Source organism: Dermacentor albipictus, chromosome 2 (genome assembly GCF_038994185.2).
Source record: "Dermacentor albipictus isolate Rhodes 1998 colony chromosome 2, USDA_Dalb.pri_finalv2, whole genome shotgun sequence".
NCBI lineage: Eukaryota > Metazoa > Arthropoda > Arachnida > Ixodida > Ixodidae > Dermacentor > Dermacentor albipictus.
The window spans coordinates 19,902,736-19,930,296 of NC_091822.1; the positions used below are offsets into that span (position 1 = coordinate 19,902,736).

General features: G+C 47.5%; 1 protein-coding gene across 3 annotated transcripts in view; it reads right to left on the bottom strand.

The window, feature by feature from the left end:
- Positions 1 to 27,561, bottom strand: part of SerT (Serotonin transporter) — a 515,765-nt gene that overhangs the window by 352,296 nt on the left and 135,908 nt on the right. For all 3 annotated transcript variants that reach the window (XM_070533507.1, XM_070533506.1, XM_070533508.1), the window contains exon 4: positions 5,657 to 5,795. In XM_070533507.1, the coding sequence (XP_070389608.1) occupies positions 5,657 to 5,795 (139 nt within the window). The remainder of the gene's footprint in view (positions 1 to 5,656; positions 5,796 to 27,561) is intronic.

A 27,561-nucleotide genomic window follows, 5' to 3' on the forward strand; every position in this document is an offset into this window, starting at 1 on the left:
CCAAACCTGGTAGCATACCCAGCTTTAGTCAGATCTCAGCTAGAATATGCCAGCTTCATCTGGAACCCGCATCAAGCTTATCTTGCCGATAAACTGGAATCACTTCAAAATAAGGCTTCTAGGTTTATCACAAGGAAATACGCTCGCTACTCCAGCATCACAGATAATTAATCATCTCTAAATTTAAGCTCACTCGAAAAGCGAAGACTTGTCACCCTGCTATGTCACTTTCACAAGCTTTATCACAATCCTTCAACGTTCACAGAATCTCATATCAAACCAGCACATCGCATTTTCCCCCGATTAGACCACTGCCTCAAAGTGCAACCCAAGATAGCTCACACCAAACTTATGCGTCATTCACCATTGCTCCTTGCCATTTATCATTGGAATAAATTACCTGCAGAAATCGTTTCCGAAAATAATCACGACGCATTTGTGAACAAACTGAAGTGCTTACTCTGTGCTGGTCCTTAATAGATTTTTATCAGAGGCGTATTTTTTATGTTTTCTTGAGAATTGTGGTCCACATGTGTGCGTCTTCTCAAACACTTGTTTTTATACAGAAATGTTCTCTGTTTTCCTGAGCGCATGTTTGTTTATGCTTTTCTGTGTTATGCAATATGATCACTTTATTGTATTGTTAACCCCCTATGTAATGCCTGTAAAGGGCATTTAGGGTATGTGAATAAAAAAAAAACATATCTCGGTATCTCGCCCATATCTCGGTAAGGAGCAACCATCTTTGCTGCCGCCGGAAGAAAGACCTTACACTTGCCGCATCCCGTGTTATCAGGGTTGGCGATGAAGCAACACAAGGCAGCCTTGGCATGTGGACTGCCCGAATAATTGGTGATACTTTCAGCACTTCCGTTTTATTTGCTGTTCTTGAGTGGTGTTCCCATGCCTTGATCTTTGGCCTCGACTCTTTATCGGACCATTCTGCACTGGAAGGCCGTGCAGGCCTCCTTCAACTCGAACAGCCTATTCACTGCTGTCCTCCAAAATCAGCTGAGCCTCGTCTATGTTCTGCAGACTTCGTACGGTTGCCGCTTCAAGTCGCCAATATACCTTTGAAGTGCTTCCCATCTGTTCCTGACGGTGGCTATACCACTAAACACGAGATTTTGAAGATGTCTTGGGTCAACCAAAATAATTAAAACGTCTCCAGCTATTTAGAACGGCTACAAGGCGTCTTTTAGCTCATGTATACAAGACGTTCTGTGAGAGACGGCTAGAAGACGTCTTGTTATGATGTCGTCTGCTTTCATCTTGCAAACACATCTTCGAAACGTCGTCAGAGCTCGTCTTGAAAACGTCTTGCGTGAACGTATGGAAGACGTCTGTTCTTGACATGCCTGAAATAAGACGTTTCGGTGCTTTTCTCAGCTTACACGGCTGTTACCGATCATCTCAAAATGACTACACGTAATATACATACGTACACTTGGTACCCCTTCATCGTGTCCAAGTGTATGTCATGGAAAAAAGCATGGATTGAGGGTAAAAGTAATAGCGCTAAACACATCTGACAAAGTGTACATGGATAGGCGAATATCAGTCAAAACATTAGTGAATATGGCATTTGGTTCAAACGAAATACAAGGATGTGCACAAATGCACGTGAAACACACTCACACAGGTGCTAATAACGCGCTGTACACTACTGTTCAATGCATAGCTATCGCTGTGTTTCACTGTTTCTTTAAGTATATATATAGGTGGCTGGCTTTATTGTTTGTACTTTTTCAGAAGAACGCGAAATCAATTGATGCCGATGCTATACAACCATTTATCGACACTGCAGCTCTTGCTGCACGAAGCGCAAGAATGCACATGCATCGGATATATATCGCAGCATTTTTTTTCCTGTCGCCCACAGTGGCAACTACACGAGCGTGGCGCCAACTCATAGTGGCGAGATGTGCGCACTTTATCTCGCGATAATATTCGGGCTTTGCTTTTGCGCATCGCTTTTTTAGTGGCAATAGCCAATACGGTGGTTACTCAGACTGGAAAAGTCGATCGTCCGAATGCGTAGTATAATCGATGTGGATGCCACACAATTTACAAGATACAGTAACTATTTATCGGTTTACGTTGAAAAAGCGTTCGCGTAAATGTGGTGCTATTACTGCGAACACGGTGTATTCGCGAGCATAAAAATACATACGATCGTATAACTCAGCCCGCTTCATCTTAAAAAAAGTCATCTTTGTGTGGAGTACGGCAGTCGTGCTGGATCGCAACTCGCGACATCAAAAACTACAACAGATCGTGTAAAAAAATGGAGAGAAAAACATTCGATAAATTCTGAAAGTATCTGCCCAAATACTTTTCAGTAATAGCACAATAAATGCATCCTTACAGCAAAGAAAAATCAATTTGAATACATTCAGCGAAGGAACAGAATATGGTACAAAGAAGCAATATGGCAACAGTATGACCGACCAGAAAATACCATCGATCAGGCCATAAAAATTGGCATAAGTATTAAGCACATAAAATAACATGTTAAATGAAAAAGTCAGCACAAATGCACCAAGGTAATTTTTTTTACCTTGAAGAAGATAGGTAAATTACTAATTAAACAAGCAGAAACTAAATTTTCTGGGGCTTGCGATTCAGTGCCAGCATCTTATTAAACTTGAAGCTCCGACAGTTTAAAGGACCTACAATTTCGCATGTGAAAATTACCAATATTTTTGCGCCATTTATAAAAAGTAAGGCAGGTATTTGTCAGATTTCATTCAATTACACTGTTCATAAAGAAGGAAATTGCGGCGCAAGTCACGATCACCAGAGCGAATAGGCGCTATGAATGTTAGACAGATGTGTTTATCATTAGACGAATGAAAATAAGCTTCGCGCCAGTAGCACTAATACCGTGCATGTTCGATTTAGTCTCTTCCTTTATAGAGGCTCGGCTATCAAAGTACAAAAAGTGACATCCTGAGGCCACGAATAAGCGAGTTTTGGCGTAAGAAAACATGATAGCACAATTAACTGCTTTGTCTCCTAACACAAATGTGAATACATTTTCCATCTCGTTCATCGTTTCGCCACGACAGGAAAAAAAAAGAGAACGCATAGAAAAGCCACGAGTCACCTGCAACTGTCCATGTATATAGGTACACCCATTTGTGCACAAGCATACCATACAACACACTGTACAAGAAACCTCACACTACACAGCAAACGCATAGGTATCCGCTGCAGCACAGGCAATCCTCTGAAATCGAACACCAATACGTATGCTTTGCTTCGACGCGAAGCTGTTCCGTAAGGATAGGATATGGCGCTTGCTCGTTCCAGGTGCTTGTCATGGCCAATCCCTCGGAGAAAATGCAAGCACGGTCACCTCTACAGACACACAAGACGCACATTCTTCGAGGCTATCGATCGTTTCGCTGATTTATCCAAAAAGAAGTATAAAAAAAGGAAAAACTGAGAGCGAAGCGGCACCTGTTTTGGGGGGGGGGGGTGCTAAACCATATATGGCTAAGCGGCAGCGCGGCGACTGGCGGAAGGAATGGAGGATAAGATCGGAATTTCGTGCGTTCTCCCACGCCTGACGAACAAGGCGCTACCTCGACGCCTCGAACTATCACGTGACGGAAAGCCGTGAGAGAGGGCGTTGCTCAAGCTCGCCCTTACTCTGCCTTTATGATTTCTCTCCCTACCTACCCTTCCGATCTTTCGCCCTTTCACATGTTTCTGGCGGGAAGCGGCGCCCGGTTTCCCGGTAAAGTCAGCTCGGGTTGGCGCCTGTGTAGGCGGGCGCCTTTGTTTGTTCAAATTTATAACACTCGCAGAGCAACTCTGCTTTCTGTGGTTCTTGTTAAGTTAGTACCTCTGTATATATAGGGAAATTAGGGCGAGTTAATTATTCACGACAGGCTTTTCATAGCGGGCGCTTTACGCATCCCGACACTCTACCATTTCAACCAGTGTCGCTCGTTTGGCGACATAGAACTGCGTTTCTTGCGCTTCCACTAGCCCGCTCGCTATTCACTCATTTAGTATCACGTACGCGATCATGTAAACTCGCGTAGCTGAAATAATTTCTTGGCACGTTTATTATTCATCAATATCTTTGCAGAAGGGTTGAAATCCGGGCCACTTGGTACATAGTTGAAGGAAAAAAACCAGTCACAAAACACAAAGGACAAGAAGAGAGGTGGCGCGGTGGTGGGTGGTGCGGTAGCGCCGTTAAAGAATGTTCCCGCCTCTAATGTAATTTCCCTTCGTGCTGGCGCTAATTCGCACGCTTGTTGTTACGGCAACGTGTTTGGTTTCAGCTCATGCTGGTTGCATGTGACACAACCATTTTATTTTGACGGTCTAGAGCGCATTCGGTCGAGTTACAGTCATGCTTCGAATCGTCTGATTGCTGGTCGGCATTACTAAAATGTTGCGATCGTCGTGGCCTGCTGCTCATGGCTGCACTCTTGGGAGGACGATGGGGGCACGCCACTTTCCGCATGATTTTCTTGAACGCCACCCATTTCACCCACTAATTGTGGTAGGCCGACGTTGATTCGCATTGGCTTTTGTACAGCAAGTCATGAATCTAAATCTGCTCACTCTCGCGGGCTCATGATAACGAAACTTTAGGCTAACTTGTAGTTACGAAAAATGTGAAGTTTGACGTGCCAGTATCACGCTATGATTAAAGGTATGCATTAGTGGGGGATTTCGGGAGCGTCTAGGGCTCTCTAACGAGCACCCAATGCACCCCACACGGGCGTTCTTGCATTTCGCCCTCATTGAAATGTGGCTGCGTTGGCCGGAGTTCGATCGTGCGCCTTCTAGGCAACCTAGTAGTAAGACCATTTGCAGGGCGGCTGTTCTGTACAGCGGCTTCTTTCGATGAAATGCGTTTTAATAGTGCCGACCCAACGTACACGTTCTCGTACGTAATATACGGCGTGCTATTTTTTTAATCATTTGTGGAATGTAGCACAATTCTATTTCATGAGCTGAATTACTCGATTACAGGCATTATTTGCACGAGAAACACGATGTATCACTAATTAACAATTTTAAAGACCATCAAACGAGCTACCTTATGGCACATGTCGTAATTTACATCACCTCCCCTTGCCTCTCCCCCATTACGGGGTAGCCAACCGGAGATCATCTCTCGTTAACCTCCCTGTCTTTCCTTTGCCCTTCTCTCTCCCTCTCTCTCCCTCTACAAGTTGTAGCCGGTGTCGTTAAATTCCCCCCACCAGGGTTGCTTAGTGGCCATAGTGTTGGCCTTACGAAATTTTGCTGGTAGTGCCGCGTAATCATGAGCAGCATGCTTTTTTTTTTCTCGAGCGTGGCAGGTGACAACCACGCCTCTTTTCGACACAGCATAGGCACGTTCGTTAGCAAAATGGTCCGTCAAAAATCAGGACATCACTGCAGTGCGAAAATATAAACTGATACTGAAAGTGCAGTACCTTTACCAACCACACTATGGCCTCATATGGATAAGAAACGGCTCCAATAAGTCGAAATCAGCACTCTAAAGCATCGTTCAGCGGTGATCGATTTGAATAGGCGTGGTAACTAAAGACTTAATATAAGAAACACAGACTGGAGCGGCCCACCGGCAAAATTGGTTGCTTGCCACCTGGCGGCGGCCTGCACACAGCAGTGAAAGTACCTTTCCGGTGCTGCGGACGCCCTTCCAGAGGGAAAAGTAGACGAGTACGAACACAGCGAACAGGCACAATGCCAGTGGCCACCGGATGCCACCGATGTGGTCGATTCCACCGGACAGATGGATCTGCAGCACCCGCCGCCTGCGAAGACCGCATTCATTCACTTGTTAAAAATCAATCACGGACCAAGGTAAAAATACCATCAAATGACCTTTCGGGATCCGCACGGATCCCGTGTTCAGAATGGAATGTCGCGTAATTAGAAGGTTCCTAAGTAGCGTTGAGCGCATGACGCAAAGTTCAGGAGTACACGCGGTTCAGAGTGCCAGATGATCTATTCATTGTGTTACTTGTCGTTTTAATTATCAGTGATTCGAGATTAAGCCTCATTGTCAAGTTGTCTATGTCAACGATACGCGCGTTGTCCCTGGTTATCGCGTGACCCGTATTCTAGGCATGCTATCCGAGGGCATTTGTCAATATGTTGCTTTTGGAGACATCATTATTGTGACGCTGCAGACGTCTGCAGAAATTTCCGCTTTCACCAATACACACCGATTCGCAGTGCCAGAACGGAATCTTGTATTCCGTGTCAGAAAAACGTGCCGCACGAAGAGGATATTTCTGATTCATCAAGTCCCCTTTAAGCTTGCTTGCTGGAACAACGTTTCCTAAAAACCGAACTACAACTTCGCTCACACTTCGAGTATAGGGGACAGCAGCACGCTACTGTGTCGATGCTGAAGCAACAACGGCTCGCTTGTCAACTGATCACACATCAGAAACTTGGTTTTCTTCCGAATAAAGTGCTTGTCCTACCCATTACTGGTTAGGTCCTCTGCAATGATCTGAGCCTCCTATTACAGGCTGCTTGCATGGAAACAGATGCGAAGGGCCAGCTGAACTAACTAGCGAACCACTGAGTATTTGTTGGCTGTTGGATGAACTGACTCGAAGCCGAGGTACCTGCCCGGATGGGATGGCTTTCGGTACCATTGCATCCAAGAAAGGGAGGCAACCGTCTTTCTCTTCTCCCACAGTAAACTTCGTGGAAGGCTCGATGCTATTTAGGCAGTCAAGGAAACGTCGCACATCCTAATTTTCTATGACACAGAATCAATGCATAACTATCTCAAGAAAACTTTAGGTCAGTGCTGAAATGACTCCAAGGCTGTGGCTTCAAATGCTTCCAACGTCACGTTTTCGATCGTGACAGAAATGAATGCTCCCATTGCAGTACCGAAAACGCACCTGTAGAATGCGCCATTGTACGAGAACCACGTGTTTGATGAACACAACCACAATAGGCATACTGGTGTCCACTACAATGTCACTGATGTCCAACAGCGCGCGGTCCCGCAATGTCGGCTCGTTGTGAAGCAAGCATCTGGAAGCTTTGGCGGCAACTAAGCAACTACATATGGCAACTGCAACTAAGCGTAATATAAATACAATACTACTTTTGCAGAACAAAGCTGTCCGTCAGATTGCAACGTTGGTTATTTATGTCCGACCTCCACATATTCAAATAATAATTAAAACGCTAGATATGAATGCGTTCTGCTCCTTGCCTTCATTTTCCACGTGCTGTTCCGCAATGAAACAAATTATTCAGACTACTGCATTTCTGTAGCGCGACAATCAAGCATAGCACTTACACAAACTCACGGTAAATATATTAGGTGAAAGATTTCTGATTTACTACTTTATTCATTCATTCAATAATCTATCGGAAGGCGGTCTTCATTCGCAATGGACTCTGTTCTACAAAATTCGTTCCTCTCGCTTCTAATCCCATTTGTATAAGAATTATATTCATGTTACTTCCTCTCGATATTACAGATGGTTTTCATTCTGTGCCAGTCATTTCTTTAATTAGTGCTGTACCATTTATTTTTATTAGTAAAATTACACTGATACGTATAATTGTAGAATTGCGCTTTGTTAGTTTTTTGAAACAATGTTTCTGGAAAAAATGCATTGTTCTTTTTTGATGTACAAGTAAAAGCACGTCTTCTTAACCAATGTATATTAATGCTATCTTTGTCAACAGCTATTTTTCTTTACGATGTTTTTCAAGCAATGTTATCGATTCCCCTGTGACATGTCGCCATTTATGTATAGTGTACTGGACCACGTCCAGCGGCTTTCTTGCAGCTTTAAGCAAATGTGTCCAGCCAGTAAATTTCTTACACATAAAGAGAATCGAAATTGAAACTGAAATTGAGGTCATCCACAGACGCACTGCTAGACCCTTAGGGACCATCGCTGGCTCAGCTCTCGCCAACCGAAGTGTCGGATTTTTGCCGGCCGTATAACGGGAGACCCTGTAAGAATCTGCGTGCCTGCCACGCATGCGTAGTCAACAGGAAATACACGACAACTTACACTATAGTGAGAAAACAGGCGGTGTTTTCATCTAGCCGCGATGCCTAGTGTTGCTGTACATGCTCCCAATGGGAGCAGAGTTGCCCAAAGGTTGGCCAAGGAAAATATACCTGGTAGCGAACTTTCCATTGGTGCCCATACATTCAAAATATAGTGGCTCATCGGCGGCCTTTCATAGGGCTTAGCGCCATCTGTATGTGGAGGGAACACTTGCGGTGGAGGAAAAAATAATGTGACGCCATATCCGTTAAAAAACGAAGTGACGTCATTTGATGTTCGAAGGCGCGAAATTTGTTTTATTGGCCTGCCTTTAGAGCTATATAGTCAAATGCCTCGCCATACGACTTGATGGGCGTTTCGAGCTTTCAGCGCGGAAAGCGATGCAGGAAAAGGCCAGCTGTATGGTTGTCGAAATCGCACCCCTGCACATAACATACTTTCTTTGGACGCCGGCGAAAACTTCAGGTGTAGAGTGCATGCTGATCCTATCATCGGATGCCAAGCCCATCGGCCAGTCCAGTCGCACGAAAACAACTACAGCATTATTTGGCAGTCGTAACTAACTACTTTTGACTGAACAGCTTAAGAAGCGATGAATATACCCAAGTCACCAAATTCATACAAACTTCCACAAGCAAAAAAGCAGAACATGTGACTGGGGCGTATTTCAACAGGTTAACTTTACGAGCACGCGTTCTGCACATGTCAAGAGGTGCATTGCATTTCTACTGATAGCGGCGTCAACGCCCCCTGTAACGACGGGTGCTGAAAAGAAACGTATTAACAATATTTATATTAAATAAACATTTATTTTCTTAAGTCGTCACGAATATATAGAATTGACAAGGAATTTTATTTTAGTTGAATGAATCTGTCTCTCTTGAATAAAAAAAAATTTTTTTCTTTCCCAATGTTTTTTTTTTTCTCTGCCAAACATAGGGCGCTATAACGTAAAGCTATTCCAAACTTTTCTATTCCAATTCTGCAATCAGCCCACTGCGATTGGTCACAAACTTTCGTGGACCACACCCACTTCACATGTCTGTCACACGACGTCACGAAAACCACGTTAACTCCCCATCTGATACGACGTGTACACACTGACTATGCATGATTGGAGAGAACCAAAGAAAAATTGTTATTTCTCATTCGACGCCTTTTCGCCATAAGACCTCAGCTATTGGTCAAAAGGTTTAGGGTTACAATAGTGCTGCAGCCATTTCACCTGCCTGTCACGCGACGTCACAAAACCGCGAAACCTCACCGCGTCAAAGTGACGTGTACGCGTTAAAGATGCATTAATATGCCGAACAAAACTGAACTTATTTCTGAATAGCCGCAGGCTGCCCCATTCCGAAAGGAATAAAAGATGGCTACCGTCGATCGCTCAGGCACTGGCTGCTCGCGCCTGCCGGAGAACATAGGTTTATTTGCGTACAATAAAACTTTTTGCGCCGCCATGTAACGTTTTCGATCACTTTCGGCAGGTTTACACCCTCGCTCTGTCAACTCTTCTTTGTTGAGGATACGTTTTAGCAGTATTGTTAACCTTCCATTGCATGCCGCCGCGATTTTCGTGCAGCCACCTCAAGCTATGTAGGGGAAAGCGGACCAATCGCAGACGCCGGCACCACCCTCTTCATCCAGTTATCGATTTTCAATTCACTGGCTTGGCCCCTGTCGAATCCCTCTCCGATTGAGCCTGCTCCTTGCCTCTTGTCAGCCACTTAGATAAGACAAGCCGCTCAGTGTAGGCAATGTTATTCGTGTTTAACGCAAACGAAAGTCACGTCCTATAAATAAGCACGTTGTTTGATTGGCCTCTTCAGACAACCGTGCTGGTCACCGGCCGATGCTTGCGTTGGCGGTTACGCAAATTTGACGTCAGGAGAGTGGAATTAAAACATATTGGAATACTTTTACGTTATAGGGCCCATAGTCGCGCTTCAATCGCTGGTACCATAACCACCATTCCAGATGTCGGTGACAATTTGTACAGAACCGCTTTTTGCCCGAAGCTTCGCGACCTATTCGGAGGGACCTTCGGTTTGCTATTTGGCTTCGGATCCATGCGGTTGTGTCACTGCTAGCACGCACAGGAACCAAAATAATGTGGTATCAGAAGCATATCTAGCAGTGTGTTCATTTAGGCTGGTTGGTACATCTTGTCACACAGTGTATTCTTAAACCTGATGCATAAATGCTGTGTCCTTATTTTAAAATATTACTGACGTCATACCACACACTAGCTTGGGCCACTGGCTATGTGCTGGTCACTCATGTGACACCACGCATGTATTCTTCTCATGTATGCATGTCATTGCTAATGTCATGTTATTGATATCATTTCATCATTTTCATGTAATGCATGCAAGTCATTCATGTTCATTTTGTGCCATGACATCTTTTTTAATGCGATAGCAAGCATATGAACTTTACAGGAGCATTTCTGCCGTCGGCGTCAGGGTGCTGTACCGTATGATTGATAACACCGCACGCCTACGCTGTACGTGTGGGTGAAAGTGCGAGGGAGCCCTGCGATCGCGGCTCGACGTCGCGCGCGCGAAAGGGGCGAATGCGAAGAGGATGCGCGCCGGCTTCCCTAGCGCGCGACGCGCCCTACGTTGCCAGGCACCGGGGGTAAGGGAGGGAGAGGTGACGGCGTTCTACTCGGGCTTCGACTGCGGATGTGGCGGCTGGCCGTGCTCGCGCGGCAGTATCTTGAGAGCAATCTGCGTTGGGGGTAGGGTACAAATGCGTCGGCGGCTCCTTGCTTTGCGCGTGCTGTGTGTGTCGCAATGCTCCCACGGTGTAACACGGTTGGGACTTCCTTTCCGCTCATCATGCCATCATCGACTGTGCCCGCGCAAAGGTCGAGTGTTCGCCGTTGCATGACCTTGCTTTCGTCGACTCGCCGCCTCTGCCTGCAAAACTATTTGTTGCCGCTGACACTACGATACCCCCGTTCTCATCCGCTCTAGTATCTCTTCCTTGTGACGTCCCTACTGGCTCTATCGTACTTTATACTCCTTCTGAAACCGCTGTCCGTCGCAAGTGCGTTTTGTTTCCCTTCGCTGAACTGAGAATTCACGATACTTCCACTGCCATCTAAGCTTCCAATTCATTTCCCTGCCCTTCCACTTTACTGCGGGTCGAGTGGCTTAGCAGTGTTGACCAACTCAAACCCTTCTCTCCATACGCCATTCGTGACCCACCGTCTTCTCTTCAGATTGGCTCCATTGATGCTTCTGTTCTACCCTATCAACCATCCTTTACAGGCGCCCTTTCTCGATGCTTCGACGCCCATCTTACGCAGCAGCAACGTGCACAGCTCATCTCTTTACTCCAACGCTTTCGCGCCAGCTTCCATTTCTTACAACTTTCTTGCGTCATATTACAACCATAATGCGGGAGACACATGGTGCGATTTTCCGTGCGATCTGTCGTACGGCGCGTCGTGTGCGACTTGCCGCATGCGGCGATTCGGGACACATGGTACGAATGAGCGAGCGGCGGATAGCTCCGCCCAGAACCGGCGCCCCTGCGTGGAAGTTCGGAATGCTGCACAACTTCGGACAGAAAGTGAAAGCAAACGTATTTGCACCGCTCTCTTGTTTGAAACAAACGATGGCAATATAAACACGCCTATGGAAGCACTGTAGACGTGTTTCCGCAAGGCCGCGTTAGCAAAAACGACTTCGTTGACAGCCGCCGATGGCTATAGGAGCCGGCAGGCATAGCTCGCTCGGCCATCGAATCCGACACCGGTGGCGCTTGTGACACGATCGCTTGCAGTTCGTATAACGAAGCGCCACAACATGTACAGAGTTATCTCACGCTTAAATTGCAGCACATTTTATTTCATTGGCGCCGACGGAAGCGAACGAGCATGCCAGGCGAGATTGCGATCGCTGGGAGACGGTGTAGGCCTAGCTCGCCGGCCGTCTATCCGAGGCCGAGGGCCCATACCGATGCGTCCGCAGCTCGTAATAAAGCGCCTAAATTCATCAGCACAATCAATGTCTGAAGATTTATGTTTCTCTTAAGTGAAAATACGGTTATTTTCTTCGGTGCCGTTAGTAGCGATGAGTAAACACGCCAGTCAGGCGAGCCGCTTCGTATAGACGATTGCTGGCGCGTCTGCGCTGACCGCGTCCGATTATAAATCACGCCAACGATTTACTATATCGCACAACGTTTTATAACATGCACTCTTTCGAGGCCACTTTATTCTTTAAGTTATTTCATGTCAGAAACAAATTGCAGCTTATTTATGTACCGCCGTGAGTGGCGAAAGAGGCCTTCGTTTCGACCAGGGAGAAAAAAAAAACACACATGATCGGAGCGGCGAGGCGCTCGCTCGCCGGCTCCGCCCCGTCGGGTCTATGACGTGGCCGTGATGTTCGCGCTACCGGCGCTGTCATTGGCTGCTGTCGCCGACCGATACGGCAGTCGCACGACAATATTCAGCAAGTTGGTCGCATGCGCGGCGTGCGATCCGACGCCGCATGCGGCGGATTCTGTTGGGAAACCGTTGAGTGCGGCAGCCGACGCGAATGGTCGTACGACCAATCGCACGGAAAATCGCACCATGTGTCTCCCGCATAATTCACCGCGGCGACGCTGGTATACAAGATCCTTAATATCAGCACGCATATCGTGTCAGCCTCTGAGCAACGCATCATCGCAGAACAAGTTGACAACATGCTTCGGCACTGCGCCATACAGCCCTCAAATTGCCTATGGGCCTCGTCGGTTGTTCTTGTAAAGAAATATCATGGCTGAATAATATTGTGCATTGATTACCGCCGACTGAACAACAACACGCGCAAGGACGTCTATTCACTGCCTCGCATAGATGACGCCTTGGACCGCCTTACAGGAAGTCGTATTTTCGTCTTTAGCCCTGCGTCCTGGCTACTGGCAAGTCCCGATGGCTGAAGCCCACCGCTCTAAAACAGCCTTTGTTACTCCCGATGGCTTATATGAATTCACTGTGGGGCCATTCGGGCTCTGTAAGGCGCCTGCCACGTTGGAGCGCATAATGGACAACATCCTCCGCGGCCGCAAGAGGCGACGTGACTATGTTTCCTGCAAGAAATTGTGATCTTCTCACGAGATTTCAAGACACACCTCGAAAGCCCACAAGCTGTCCTCACGTGCTTCAGTTTCACTAGCCTACATCTAAATTTAATCAAATGTGGCTTTGGCGCTCGGACAGTGCTTTTCCTTAGCCATGTCGTTCCATGAGACGGCATCTTTCCGGATCCAACAAAACTACGTGCCCTTTCCGAGTTCTCTAAACCGACCACAATAGAAGAACTTCGCAGCTTCCTTAGCCTTCCTTCGTACTTTGGTCGTTTTTTTCGTAACTTGGCCTCCATCATAGCACTTTTGACTAAGCTTCTCCGCAGCAGCCGCGACCTTTCGACATGGTCGCCAGTATGCGACGATGCATTCACCACACTGCGCCATCTACTTACGTCACCTCCGATCTTGCAACATTTCGACACATTCACTCTGACCAAAATCCACACAGGAGCTCCAGCGGGGTCGGCCTCGCTGCTGGGCAAGAACCTTCACCGGATATAGTGGGGGCGCTTGAAATCTACTTTTTTATAAAACAGACACTGTTGGAGTAAGTGAGCTCACAAATGCAGGAAACAGCGCAAAAGACTCGAGATGCTCAATCTTCATCTTCTTGCCTGCGCGGCGCACTCTGCTTCTCCAAGTAGCGATAATATTGTTACGTAAGAAGACGCAGATGAAAAGCTATATAGAAGTATATTTACAACGTAATACGCCGCACTTGGCCAAGAGGCAACAGCCCGCGCTAGCCTCCAATCGTCGTCGTCGTCTTCTTACTGCTCGCCTCTTCGTCATCAGTAATACTATTCCGTAGCACTACCCCCCGCGGCAAACGCGGCGTCCCGGAGTGCCTAAAGGCCGGACCCGGAAGCATTGTAGTAGGCCTTGAGCCTACTGACGTGCACGACATCACTAGATGCCACAGTAGATGACAGCGTTGAGCTCACAGGGGCAATTTCGTACGTCACAGGCGTCACCTGGCGCAGCACGCGGTAGGGCCCTGTGTATCGCGAAAGGAGCTTTTGTGAAAGTCCGACGTGACGAGAGGCCGACCACAAGAGCACGAGCGCACCAGGCGAAAACTGTAAGTCATGGTGGCGGGCGTTGTACTGACGGTGCTGAGTGGTTTGCGAGTCCGTCAGTCGAGCACGGGCAAGCTGGCGTGCATGGTCGGCGAGGGCGATGCGTCGCGCGCATACTCGCTTGTTGAGATCCAAGCAGGAGGAAGTGCCGTGTGAAGGGGCAAAGTCGGTTCGCGACCATAGAGTAGATAAAAGGGAGAAAATTCGGCGGTGTCGTGCCGGGAAGAATTAAAAGCGAATGTGATGTAAGGAAGGGCAATGTCCCAGTCGTGGTGGTCCTTGGAAACGTACTCTGACATCATATCGGTAAGAGTAAGGTTTAACCACTCTGTCAGGCCATTGGTTTGAGGATGGTATGAGGTAGTCAGCTTGTGTTGAGTGGAGCAGGATCGTACAATGTCGGCGATAACTTTCGAGAGGAATTCACGACCACAGTCAGTGAGCAGCTGTCGCGGGGCGCCATGAAGTAAGATAATGTCACGCAAGAGAAAGTCCGCGGCGTCAGTGGCGCAACTGGTAGGAAGAGCCCGCGTGATAGCGTATCGGGTGGCGTAATCAGTTGCGACGGCTACCCATTTGTCCCCAGAAGATGACGTGGGAAAGGGACCGAGGAGGTCTAATCCAACACGAAAGAACGGTTCCACAGGGACAGTGATCGGCTGGAGATGGCCGGCAGGTAGCACCTGAGGTGTTTTCCGACGCTGGCAGGTATCACAGGCAGCAACATAGCGTCGGATGGAGCGAGCGAGAGCAGGCCAATAGAAGCGGCGGCGGACACGGTCGTACGTGCGGGTTACGCCAAAATGTCCTGCAGTAGGTGCGTCATGCATCTCAAAAAGCACAGTCAGTGGTAGATGTTGTGGCACGACAAGAAGAAGATCAGATCCGTCAGGGAGGAAGTTCCTTCGGTACAGAATGCCGCCCTGGAGAACATAGCGGCGAACGGACGCGTCGGTAGGTGTAGAGCGCAGACGCTCGATGAGTGCTCGCAGCGGTAGGTCTCGGTACTGCTCATCGGCGATGTTAGCGAAGGCAGACACAGAGAAAATGCCGTTGGCGGTACTACTGTCGGCGTCGTCAGGCTCGTCTACCGGGTAACGAGACCGGCAGTCAGCGTCCTTGTGTAGTCGGCCAGATTTGTAGGGGACTATATATGAATATTCTTGGAGGCGTAATGCCCAGCGACCAAGTCTTCCTGTAGGATCTTTCAGTGAGCATAACCAGCAAAGCGCGTGATGGTCTGTGACAACGGAAAAGAGTCGGCCATATAAGTATGGGCGGAACTTCGGAACCGTCCAAACTAGGGCCAGACACTCACGCTCAATGATGGAATAGTTGCGCTCCGCGGGTGAGAGGAGCCTGCTGGCGTAAGCGATAACACGGTCGTTGCCGCGCTGGTGTTGTGCCAGTACTGCGCCATTTCCGTGACCGCTGGCCTCAGTACGGACTTCGGGAGGCGCAGAAGGATCGAAATGGGCCAGAACAGGAGGCGTTGTGAGAACGTCGATTAGATGCGAGAATGCAGAGGCCTCGTTATTGCCCCACTGGAAAGGGGCGTCTTTTTTCAAAAGCTCGGTTAGTGGTCGTGCTATGACCGCGAAATTTTTCGCCAAATGGCGGAAGTAGGAACAAAGGCCGATGAAGCTGCGCACATCCTTGACACACTTCGGAACAGGGAAGTGCGCAACAGCATGGATCTTGCCTGGGTCCGGTTGCACTCCGTTCGCGTCAACGAGATGCCAAGGGCGGTAATCTGGCGACGGCCAAATTGGTACTTCGATGCGTTCTGTTGCAGACCGGCGCGACGAAAAACGTCCAGGAATGCCGAGAGGCGCTCGAGGTGCGTAGCGAACGTTGGGGAGAATACTATGACGTCGTCCAAGTAGCACAGGCATGTGGACCATTTGAAACCGTGAAGAAGGGAGTCCATTATGCGTTCAAAAGTGGCAGGAGCGTTACATAGACCGAACGGCATCACTGTCAAAGATTGATGGTGGGGTAATTCGCACTCTCCGAACCGGAGGGGATGGGACGACAACAAACCCACCCCGCGTGCGTTTATTGAGGGTTCGACTGCTGACCGGTGATAAGGTCCACGCCTGATCGACCGTGAACCAGAGGCATGAGACGGGAGGTGACGTACCACACACACGTTCAATTTAATAAAATAAAATCATGTGCGAGACATACTCGAAGAAAGAACATACAGATTACCAGCAGTGGGGCCTAGCTCGCGCAAGGCGTGCGGGTCACACAACGCACGCCCTGACGCCACTCGCATGACACTAAGCCCACCACGTGGGAGCTACTAACACTCGCGAAATAACAAAAAAATACGCGACAAAAATGAAAAATACACGTGACAATAAACGCGGCAAACACTACACTAACAGAACATACAATAATTAACACGCGATGGACGAATAAATGAAAGATGAAACGAAATGAAAGATAAACAAGATGCCTGAAGGGTCATGCATATATGGCATATATGTGTCGCTTGAGATGACTGACGCCATGACATAACATGCATGACGCGACTTGATTGACGTCATGACACAGCATATATTACATGTGTAGTGAAGAATATTATCGCTACTTGGAGAAGCAGAGTGCGCCGCGCTGGCAAGAAGATGAAGATTGAGCATCTCGAGTCTTTTGCGCTGTTTCCTGCATTTGTGAGCTCACTTACTCCAACAGTGTCTGTTTTATAAAAAAGTAGATTTCAAGCGCCCCCACTATATCCGGTGAAGGTGCTTGCCCAGCAGCGAGGCCGACCCCGCTGGAGCTGTTGTGTGGATTTTGGTCAGAGCGAATGGGTCGAAATGTTGCAAGATCGGAGGTGACGTAAGTAGATGGCGCAGTGTGGTGAATGCATCGTCGCATACTGGCGACCATGCCGAAAGGTCGCGGCTGCTGCGGAGAAGCTTAGTCAAAAGTGCTATGATGGAGGCCAAGTTACGAAAAAAACGACCAAAGTACGAACGAAGGCTAAGGAAGCTGCGAAGTTCTTCTATTGTGGTCGGTTTAGAGAACTCGGAAAGGGCACGCAGTTTTGTTGGATCCGGAAAGATGCCGTGTCATGGAACGACATGGCTAAGGAAAAGCACTGTCCGAGCGCCAAAGCAACATTTGATTAAATTTAGATGTAGGCTAGTGAAACTGAAGCACGTGAGGACAGTTTGTGGGCTCTCGAGGTGTGTCTTGAAATCTCGTGAGAAGATCACAATTTCTTGCAGGTAACATAGTCACGTCGCCTCTTGCGGCCGCGGAGGATGTTGTCCATTATGCGCTCCAACGTGGCAGGCGCATTACAGAGCCTGAATGGCCCCACAGTGAATTCATGCAAGCCATAGGGAGTAACAAAGGCTGTTTTAGATCGGGGGGCTTCAGCCATCGGGACTTTCCAGTAGCCAGGACGCAGGGCTAAATTCAAAAATTCGACTTCCTGTAAGGCGGTCCAAGGCGTCATCTATGCGAGGCAGTGAATAGACGTCCTTGCGCGTGTTGTTGTTCAGTCGGCGGTAGTCAATGCACAATATTATTCAGCCATGATATTTCTTTACAAGAACAACCGACGAGGCCCATAGGCAATTTGAGGGCTGTATGGCGCAGTGCCGAAGCATGTCGTCAACTTGTTCTGCGATGATGCGTTGCTCAGAGGCTGACACGATATGCGTGCTGATATTAAGGATCTTGTATACCAGCGTCGCCGCGGTGAGGTATGGTTGTAATATGACGCAAGGAAAGTTGTAAGAAAGGGAAGCTGGCGCGAAAGCGTTGGAGTAAAGAGATGAGCTGTGCACGTTGCTGCTGCGTAAGATGGGCGTCGAAGCATCGAGAAAGGGCGCCTGTAAAGGACGGTTGATAGGATAGAACAGAAGCATCAATGGAGCCAATCTAAAGAGAAGACGGTGGGTCACGAATGGCGTATGGAGAGAAGGGTTTGAGTTGGTCAACACTGCTAAGCCACTCGACCCGCAGTAAAGTGGAAGGGCAGGGAAATGAATTGGAAGCTTAGATGGCAGTGGAAGTATCGTGAATTGTCAGTTCAGCCAAGGGAAACAAAACGCACTTGCGACGGACAGCGGTTTCAGAAGGAGTATAAAGTACGATAGAGCCAGTGGGGACGTCACAAGGAAGAGATACTAGAGCGGATGAGAACGGGGGTATCGTAGTGTCAGCGGCAACAAATAGTTTTGCAGGCAGAGGCGGCGAGTCGACGAAAGCAAGGTCATGCAACGGCGAACACTCGACCTTTGCGCGGGCACAGTCGATGATGGCATGATGAGCGGAAAGGAAGTCCCAACCGTGTTACACCGTGGGAGCATTGCGACACACACAGCACGCGCAAAGCAAGGAGCCGCCGACGCATTTGTACCCTACCCCCAACGCAGATTGCTCTCAAGATACTGCCGCGCGAGCACGGCCAGCCGCCACATCCGCAGTCGAAGCCCGAGTAGAACGCCGTCACCTTTCCCTCCCTTACCCCCGGTGCCTGGCAACGTAGGGCGCGTCGCGCGCTAGGGAAGCCGGCGCGCATCCTCTTCGCATTCGCCCCTTTCGCGCGCGCGACGTCGAGCCGCGATCGCAGGGCTCCCTCGCACTTTCACCCACACGTACAGCGTAGGCGTGCGGTGTTATCAATCATACGGTACAGCACCCTGACGCCGACGGCAGAAATGCTCCTGTAAAGTTCATATGCTTGCTATCGCATTAAAAAAGATGTCATGGCACAAAATGAACATGAATGACTTGCATGCATTACATGAAAATGATGAAATGATATCAATAACATGACATTAGCAATGACATGCATACATGAGAAGAATACATGCGTGGTGTCACATGAGTGACCCGCACATAGCCAGTGGCCCAAGCTAGTTTGTGGTATGACGTCAGTAATATTGTAAAATAAGGACACAGCGTTTATGCATCAGGTTTAAAAATACACTGTGTGACACAATGTACCAACCGGCCTAAATGAACACACTGCTAGATATGCTTCTGATACCACATTAAATTTGGTTCCTGTGCGTGCTAGCAGTGACACAACCGCATGGATCCGAAACCAAATAGCAAACCCAAGGTCCATCAGAATAGGTCGCGAAGCTTCGGGCGAAAAGCGGTTCAGTACACATTGTCACCGACATCTGCAATGGTGGTTATGGTACCAGCGATTGAAGCGCGACTATGGGCCCTATAACGTAAAGCCATTCCAATATGTTTTAATTCCAATCTCCTGGCGTCAAATTTGCGTAACCGCCAGCGCAAGCATCGGCCGGTGACCAGCAGGGTTGTCTGAAGAGGCCAATCAAACAACCTGCTTATTTATAGGACGTGACTTTTGTTTGCTTTAAAAACGCATAAGATTGCCTACACTGAGCGGCTTGTCTTATCTAAGTGGCTGACAAGAGGCGAGGTACACGCTCAAGTGGAGAGGGATTCGACAGGGGCCAAGCCAGTGAACTGAAAGTCGATAACTGGATGAAGAGGGTGGTGCCGTCTTCTGCGATTGGACCGCTTTCCCCTAAATAGCTTGAGGTGGCTGGACGAAAATCGCAGCGGCATGCAATGGAAGATGAACAATACTGCTAAAACGTATCCTCAACAAAGAAGAGCTGACAGAGCGAGGTTGTAAACCTGCCGGAAGTGCTCGAAAACGTTACATGGCGCACAAAAAGTTTTATTGTACGCAAATAAACCCATGCTCTCTCCGGCAGGTGCGAGCAGCCAGTGCCTGAGCGATCGACGGTAGCCATCTTTTATTCCTTTCAGAATGGGGCAGCCTGCGGCTATTCAGAAAAAAATCAGTTTTGTTCGGCATCTTAATGCATCTTTAACGCGTACACGTGACTTTGACGCGTGAGTTTTCGCGGTTTTGGGACGTCGCGTGACAGGCAGGTGAAATGGCTGCAGCCCTAAGATTGCCCTAAATCTTTTGACCAATAGTCAAGGTCTTATGGCGAAAAGGCGTCGAAGGAGAAATAACAATTTTTCTTTGGTTCTCTCTAATCATGCATAATCAGTGTGTACACGTCGTATCAGATGGGGAGCTAACGCGGTTTTCGTGACGTCGTGTGACAGACATGTGAAGTGGGTGTTGTCCAAGAAAGTTTGTGACGAATCGCAGTGGGCTGATTGCAGAATTAGAATAGAAAAGTTTGGAATAGCTTTACGTTATAGCGCCCTATGTTTGGCAGAGTAAAAAACATTGGGAAAGAAAAAAATTTTTTTTTATTCAAGAGAGACAGATTCATTCAACGAAAATAAAATTCCTTGTCAATTCTACATATTCGTGACGACTTAAGAAAATAAATGTTTATTTAATTTTATTATTGTTAATAAATACATTTCTTTGCAGCGCCGTCGTTACAGGGGGCGTTGACGCCGCTATCACTCGAAATGCAATGCACCTCTTGACATGTGCAGAAACGCGTGCTCGTAAAGTTTACCTATTGAAATACGCCCCAATCAGATGTTCTGCTTTTTTGCTAGTGAAGTTTGTATGAATTTGATTACTTGGGTAGATTCATCGCTTCTTAAGCTGTTCAGTCAAAAGCAGTTAGTTACGACCGCCAAATAATGCTGTAGTTGTTTTCGTGCGACTGCACTGGCCGATGCGCTTGGCATCCGACGATAGGATCAGCAAGCACTCTACACCTAAAGTTTTCGCCGGCGTCCAGAGAAAGTATGTTGTGTGCAGGGCTGCGATTTAGACAACCATACAGCTGGCCTTTTCCTGCATCGCTTTCCGCGCTGAAAGCTCGAAACGCCCATCAAGTCGTATGGCGGGGCATTTGAATATATAGCTGTAAAGGCAGGCCAAGAAAACAAATTTCGCGCTTTCGAACATGAAATGACGTCACTTCGTTCTTTAACGAATATGGCGTCACATTATTTTTTCGTCCACCGCAAGTTTTCCCTCCACATACAGATGGCGCTAAGCCCCATGAAACGCCGCCGATGAACCACTATATTTTGAATGTATGGGCACCAATGAACTTATGGCCATACAATTTTTATAGACTAATCTATAAAATGTCTTGGTCTATAGACTGTATATAGATTGCCTATAGATTAACAAAAACAGGTTTGCAGACAAATGTCTGCAAAATTTCTATAGACAACCTACAGACAAATGTCTATAGACTATTTATAGACATTTCTTTAGACTAGTCTATAGACAGTTTCTAAACTGAGGGCTTTGCGCTTTTTATAGATTTGTCTATAAAACTTTATAGAGGCTCTATAGACTAACGAAATTTCATGTTTGTAGAACATTGTCTGCATTATGTGTATAGACATTCTGTAGACTTCAGTCTATAAAAGTAGACGTGTATATTGCTACGCACTTTTCCCTATAGACATCCTGCTGACATTTGTCTACAAACGTGAAATTTCATTATTCCAAAAACACTTTATAGATTGTCTATAGACAAAGACATTTTAGAGACTAGTCTACAAAAAGTGTAAGGCCATAAGTCCATAGTCTGTCTGTAGACAATTTCTGCAGATCAGCCTGTAGCTACTCCATAGACTTTAGCCTTGCACTATTTGTAGATTATCGTTGATGCAGGGTATCCGAGCTAACATAAGTTCAATGAAGTTGTTCAATGGAGCACAATGTAAAAATAAGACGGTGCAGTAAAATACGAATTTAAGACTCAAGGTGTTCAGCCGTCAGAGGTCCGAGCTGTAGGTCTTTGTACAATAGTATATCTTACACCATGTTCTTTTAAATATTTTACTTTCATTGCCCAGATTGGCTAATATAGCCGGGATCGACATCCTAATACTAGCTATATAAACAATATTTTCCAAGTATGTTCTGATTATATATAAACTTTCGCTGCTGGGGTTGTTACTGAGGAGTCTATTGGAAATGTCTTTAAAAGGTGATGCATCCAGCATGCACATAGGAACATACCCAGGGGACTGTACATAGAAATTTATGCATACAGATGGAAGCAGTTGCAAAATCTCAAATGAATGTAGCCATGGATATTTATGCAAGATTGCGGGAGCATTTGTGCACGAACACATTTAAGGAATGTTACATTTATTTCAATGCATCCGCGTGAATAAATCTACCAGCCATCTGCTAACAACAAATAAGTTTGCGTTTTTGCTTACATATGGCGGCAAAAATTTCTTTAAATATATCGTGTATGCTCATGTGTTGCTTCTCCTATGTCCTTATGCATTAATGTCCATAGAGTAATAATTCTCCTGAGCTAGCTGCACTCTCATATGTTGCATAAACAAGAACTGAAGAAATTCCACTACTGCTGAATCATGTAGTGCAAAAAAGCAAACAAGTGCACCGATATTGAAATACCTCTTTTCATTGCCCGATATAATAATTTTCTTAAAATGCAGGTGTCATGCTATTATCGAAACACATTATTTAAGATTTAGAGACTACTTCCCCTTGGCAAGCAAGGCCGCCAGGCCGTCCTTGACCTTCGTATCATATGTTCCAAAGATGCTGCAAATAAGCAGATGCAACAATGTGAGGCAAAAATAACAATTGTGAATTCTTTGTATGTTCATTAAACAGCCTAATATATTTACTAAAACAACTTAAGTCAATACTCGTTGTGGTTTAAGTATGACTAATGGCTGCTTGTGAATGCAAGTTAGTACTGTTATGCGATGTTTCATTTTATCACATGAACAATTTAACAGTCCCAACTGCTGCTGGTGCTACAGCAACATTATTTTGCTTTTAAGACAAGTTCATATATGACACAATATTGTAATTATCCCAAATTATTTGTATATCAACTGCTGAAACAAGGTTACCGAGTTCGACTGTCTGTGCGTTTCTTGGTTTGCAATTAAATATGGCCGCGCAGAGTGATGTGCTCAGAAGAGTGACTAGAGTATTGACATTATAAGAAGCCAGCAAACACTGCCACCAAGGAAAACATAGAGGAAATCACTTGTGCCTAATGAAATAAAGAAATAATAAATTAATGGAAATTAAAGTGGATGAAAGAACAACTTGCCGCAGGTGGGAACCGAACCCACAACCTTCGCATTTCGTGTGCGATGCTCTACCAATTGAGCTACCGCGGCGCTGTTTCCCCATCCACTATCTTGGTATTTATGTGTCCTAGTAGAACCCTCGGAGTGTTAGCCACGCCACCACTCGCAGGCCTTGGCGGCGGACGTGGAACGTCCTTTTTGCCGCAGGCTTCGCGAGAACATGATCTCTTTGGGTGAACGCAACTGGTCAATAAACCCACATATGCTGCCTGAAGGCATCAATGTTGCCGGATTCGAGACCCTCGTTATGTAATGAACGAGAAGAAAGTTGAGAACCGAGGGGCCCGATTTCTATAAGTCATATCATTAGAAGCCAACAAACACTGACACCAAGGACAACATAGGGGAAATCGTGCTTAATAAATGAAATAAAGAAGCGTTAAATTATTGGAAATTAATGTGAATGAAAAAACAACTTGCCGCAGGTGGGAACCAAACCCACAACCTGCGCAACAACGCCGCGGTAGCTCAATTGCTAGAGCATCGCACGCGTAATGGGCCCCTTGGTTAACCCCCTTTCTTCTCGTTCATTAGAGTATTGGCAGTACCATGCCTGTTGTATCCTTCTTTCTTGTTTCAGTTTCGTTTCTTTCAGTGTACATATCGTCATCGTCATTCAATATGATTTCCTATATAAGTGGCTTTACTGTGGCGAATAAAGGAAGATGCATACTACGCTTGCGTGTTCCAGTGTCATGCGTCTGGTCTGAGCCAGACACCACATATTCACGACAAGGGTCAGTATCGTAGCCATGCCGCTCGGGTGTTTTCCAGCACCACCCCCTTTCTTGCCTGCACCCGGTGACCCGGCTGTGCCTTGGCAGCAGTGGAAACGCGCATTCCTGAATTTCCTGGAGGCCATTGACGGCGATGAACTGAAGCCGAAGCGTTGCAAGGCGATTCTGCTAAACTCGCTCGGGATTGAAGGCCAGCGAATATTCTACAGCTTCCTTGCACAAGGAGCAGACGTGACCGCCGACGCCAAGGCCGAGGACAAGGTGGACCAGTTCAAGGACGCGCTTGCTGCACTGGATACGCATTTCGCAAGCGCTACGTACGATTTGGTGGAGCGGCGCCGGTTTCGCCAAAGGCAACTGCCTGGTGAGACCTTTCAAGCATTTACAAACAGTCTTCGGGACCTTGTGTCTACTTACAATTTTGGCCGTGCTACCGATAGCATGATTCGAGACCAATTACTGGAAGGCACTTCGTCACGAACAACCCGTGAACGCATGCTTCATGGAGGGTCTTCGCTTACACTGCAGCGTGCTGTTGACATCGAGAAGCAAATTGAGCAAACGCAACAAGAGCTCGGTGAATTAGCGCATAGCACTGTGAACAAGATTCAAGATGTGCGAAAAAGGTCACTCTGAGCAAGGAAGTTGCTACAGGTGCGGCTCGTCATCGCATATAGCTAACTCGACTTCATGTCCGGCGAGGAACAAGCGTTGCCACTCTTGTGGAAAAATTGGTCACTTTTCAAGCATGTGCAAATCGCAGAAAAAGAAATATGCCGTTCGAAAGCCCGAGAAGGCCAACGCCGTCACGGTACTTCAAACCGGTGACCGTAATGCGTCGGCGAAAGATATTCGAGCCAACATTTCTATCGGGAAGATAAGATTGTCGTTGATTGTCGACACGGGCGCTGAGGTTTCATTGCTCAGTGAAGAGCACTACCACAAATATCTAGCCCACACCTACTCGTTGCGACCGCCGACTGCCAATTTGTGTAACTATTCCGGAGAACAAATCAAGTTAAGCGGCTGCTTTCTTGCTGACGTATCTTACAAGGGAAACAGAGCCAGTGTGCTCTTTCATGTCCCAACCAAGGGCACTTCGCTTCTGGGGCTTGATGCCGTTCGGAGCCTGGGAATCACTATCAACGGCTCAACCTTGAATTGCTGCCACGTGACATGCCCTGACTCACTGCCTTCAGAATTCACGCACCAGTTTGCGCACTTGTTCACGGAACAGTTAGGGCATGTGAAAGGCTTTGTTCACCATGTTAAATGTCGTGTTTCTCTGAAACCAGTCGTTGCGAAGCTCCGACGCCTGCCGCTCACGCTACGGCAACAGGTATCGGTACAGATACAACGTCTGCTGGCCGAAGATATAATTGAACCTGTCGACGCATCGGAGTGGATTTCACCGATCGTCGTCGTGAGGAAGAAAGACGGTTCAATTAGGTTGTGTGTGGACCTGCGTGAAGTGAACAAGGCAGTAATAGCCGATGCTTTCCCTCTTCCGCATACAAAGGAACTACTTCATGAACTAGCTGGAGGAACGTGCTTCTGAAAGCTCGACTTAGCGTCGGCATACCACCAGCTAGAACGTACACCGGAAAGTCAGGGACTAACCACCTTTGTCACACACGAAGGAGTGTTTTGTTTTAAGAGTGTGTTTTGGCCTTGCATCTGCCTCTTCAACCTTTCAGAGAATGATGCAGCATATTTTGAAAGATTGTAAAGGCGTACTTTGTTACATTGATGATGTGATTGTGTGGGGCAAGACACGTGAGGAGCATCAGAAGAATCTACACCAGGTGCTAAAACTCGTCGGTGATTGAGGTTTGAAGCTCAACCAGAAATGCACATTTGCTGTTTCAGAACTATCCTTTTTAGGGCATACGGTGAGCTCAAAAGGGCTCACACCATTGCAGTCTAAGGCTGGCGCTATTGTCAAAGTGCCTGCTCCTCACGATGTTGCCACTTTGAGGTCATTTTTGGGTCTCGCTGGTTTCCACGTAATTTTCCACGTAATCCTCTGGGAACAAATGGATAGCGGTCGCAACTGATTATGCCACCCGCTACGCTATCACGCGGGCTCTCCCTACCAGTTGCGCCACTGACGTCGCGGACTTTCTCTTGCGTGACCTTATCCTAGTGCATGGTGCCCCCCGACAGCTGCTTACTGACCGTGGTCGTAACTTCCTCTCAAAAGTTATCGCCGACATTGTCCGTTCCTGCTCCATTCAACACAAGTTGACTACCTCATACCATCCTCAGACCAATGGCCTGACAGAGCGGTTAAACCGTACTCTTACCGATATCCTGTCCAAGTACGTTTCCAAGGACCACCACGATGGGACATTGCCCTTCCTTACGTCACATTTGCGTATACTTCTTCCCGACCCGACACCGCCAGATTTTCTCCAGTTTATCTACTGTACGGTCGCGAACCGACCTTGCCCCTAGACACGGCACTTCCTCCTGCTGCGATCTCAACAAGCGAGTATGCGCGCGACGCCATCGCCCTCGCTGACCATGCACGCCAGCTTGCCCGTACTCGACTGACGGCCTCGAAAACCACTCAGCAGCGTCAGTACAACGCCCGCCACCGTGACGTACAGTTTCGCCTGGTGCGCTCGTCCTCCGCCCTTTTGTCACGTCGGACTTTCAGAGAAGCTGCTTTCTCGATACACAGGGCCCTACCGCGTGCTGCGCCAGGTGAAGCCTGTGACGTACGAAATTGCTCCTGTGAGTTCAACCTCGTACCCTACACTGGCATCTAGTGATGCCGTGCACCTCAGTAGGCTCAAGGCCTACTACACTGCTTCCGAGTCCGGCCTTTAGTCACTCCGGGATGGCGCTTTTGCCGCCGGGGGCAGTGCTACGAAACAGTATTTGTGATGACGAAGATGCGAGCAGTGTGAAGGCGACGACGAGGATTGGAGGCTAGCGCGGGCTGTTGCCTATTGGCCAAGTGCGACGTATTTTCTTGTAAATATACTTGTATATAGCTTTTCGTCTGCGTCTTCTAAATTATGGGGTTTTACGTGCCAAAACCACTTTCTGTTTATGAGGCACGCCGTAGTGGAGGACTCCGCAAATTTCGACCACCTGGGGTTCTTTAACGTGCACGTAAATCTAAGTACACGGGTGTTTTCGCATTTCGTCCCCACCGAAATGCGGCCGCCGTGGCCGGGATTCGATCCCGCGACCTCGTGCTCAGCAGCCCAACACCATAGCCACTGAGCAACCACTGCAGGTATCTGCGTCTTTTTACGTAACAGTATATAACAATAGACAAGCTAATAAAGATCATCCGGCTAGGCCGATGGTAGTAGGTGTTCAGAGCTTTCGCGGCTGTAGGGTCCAGAATTTTTATTTAAATAGGGCCTGGTCGGTAGGTTTATGGCTCCTACCAGTAAAGTTTTAAAGGCTGTCCAGGCAAGGAGAAACATAGGACGAAATGCGCAGTGCACCGGTAATACCAATGCAGGTCTACTTCGGATGGATGGATGGATGGATGGATGGATGGATGGATGGATGGATGGATGGATGGATGGATGGATG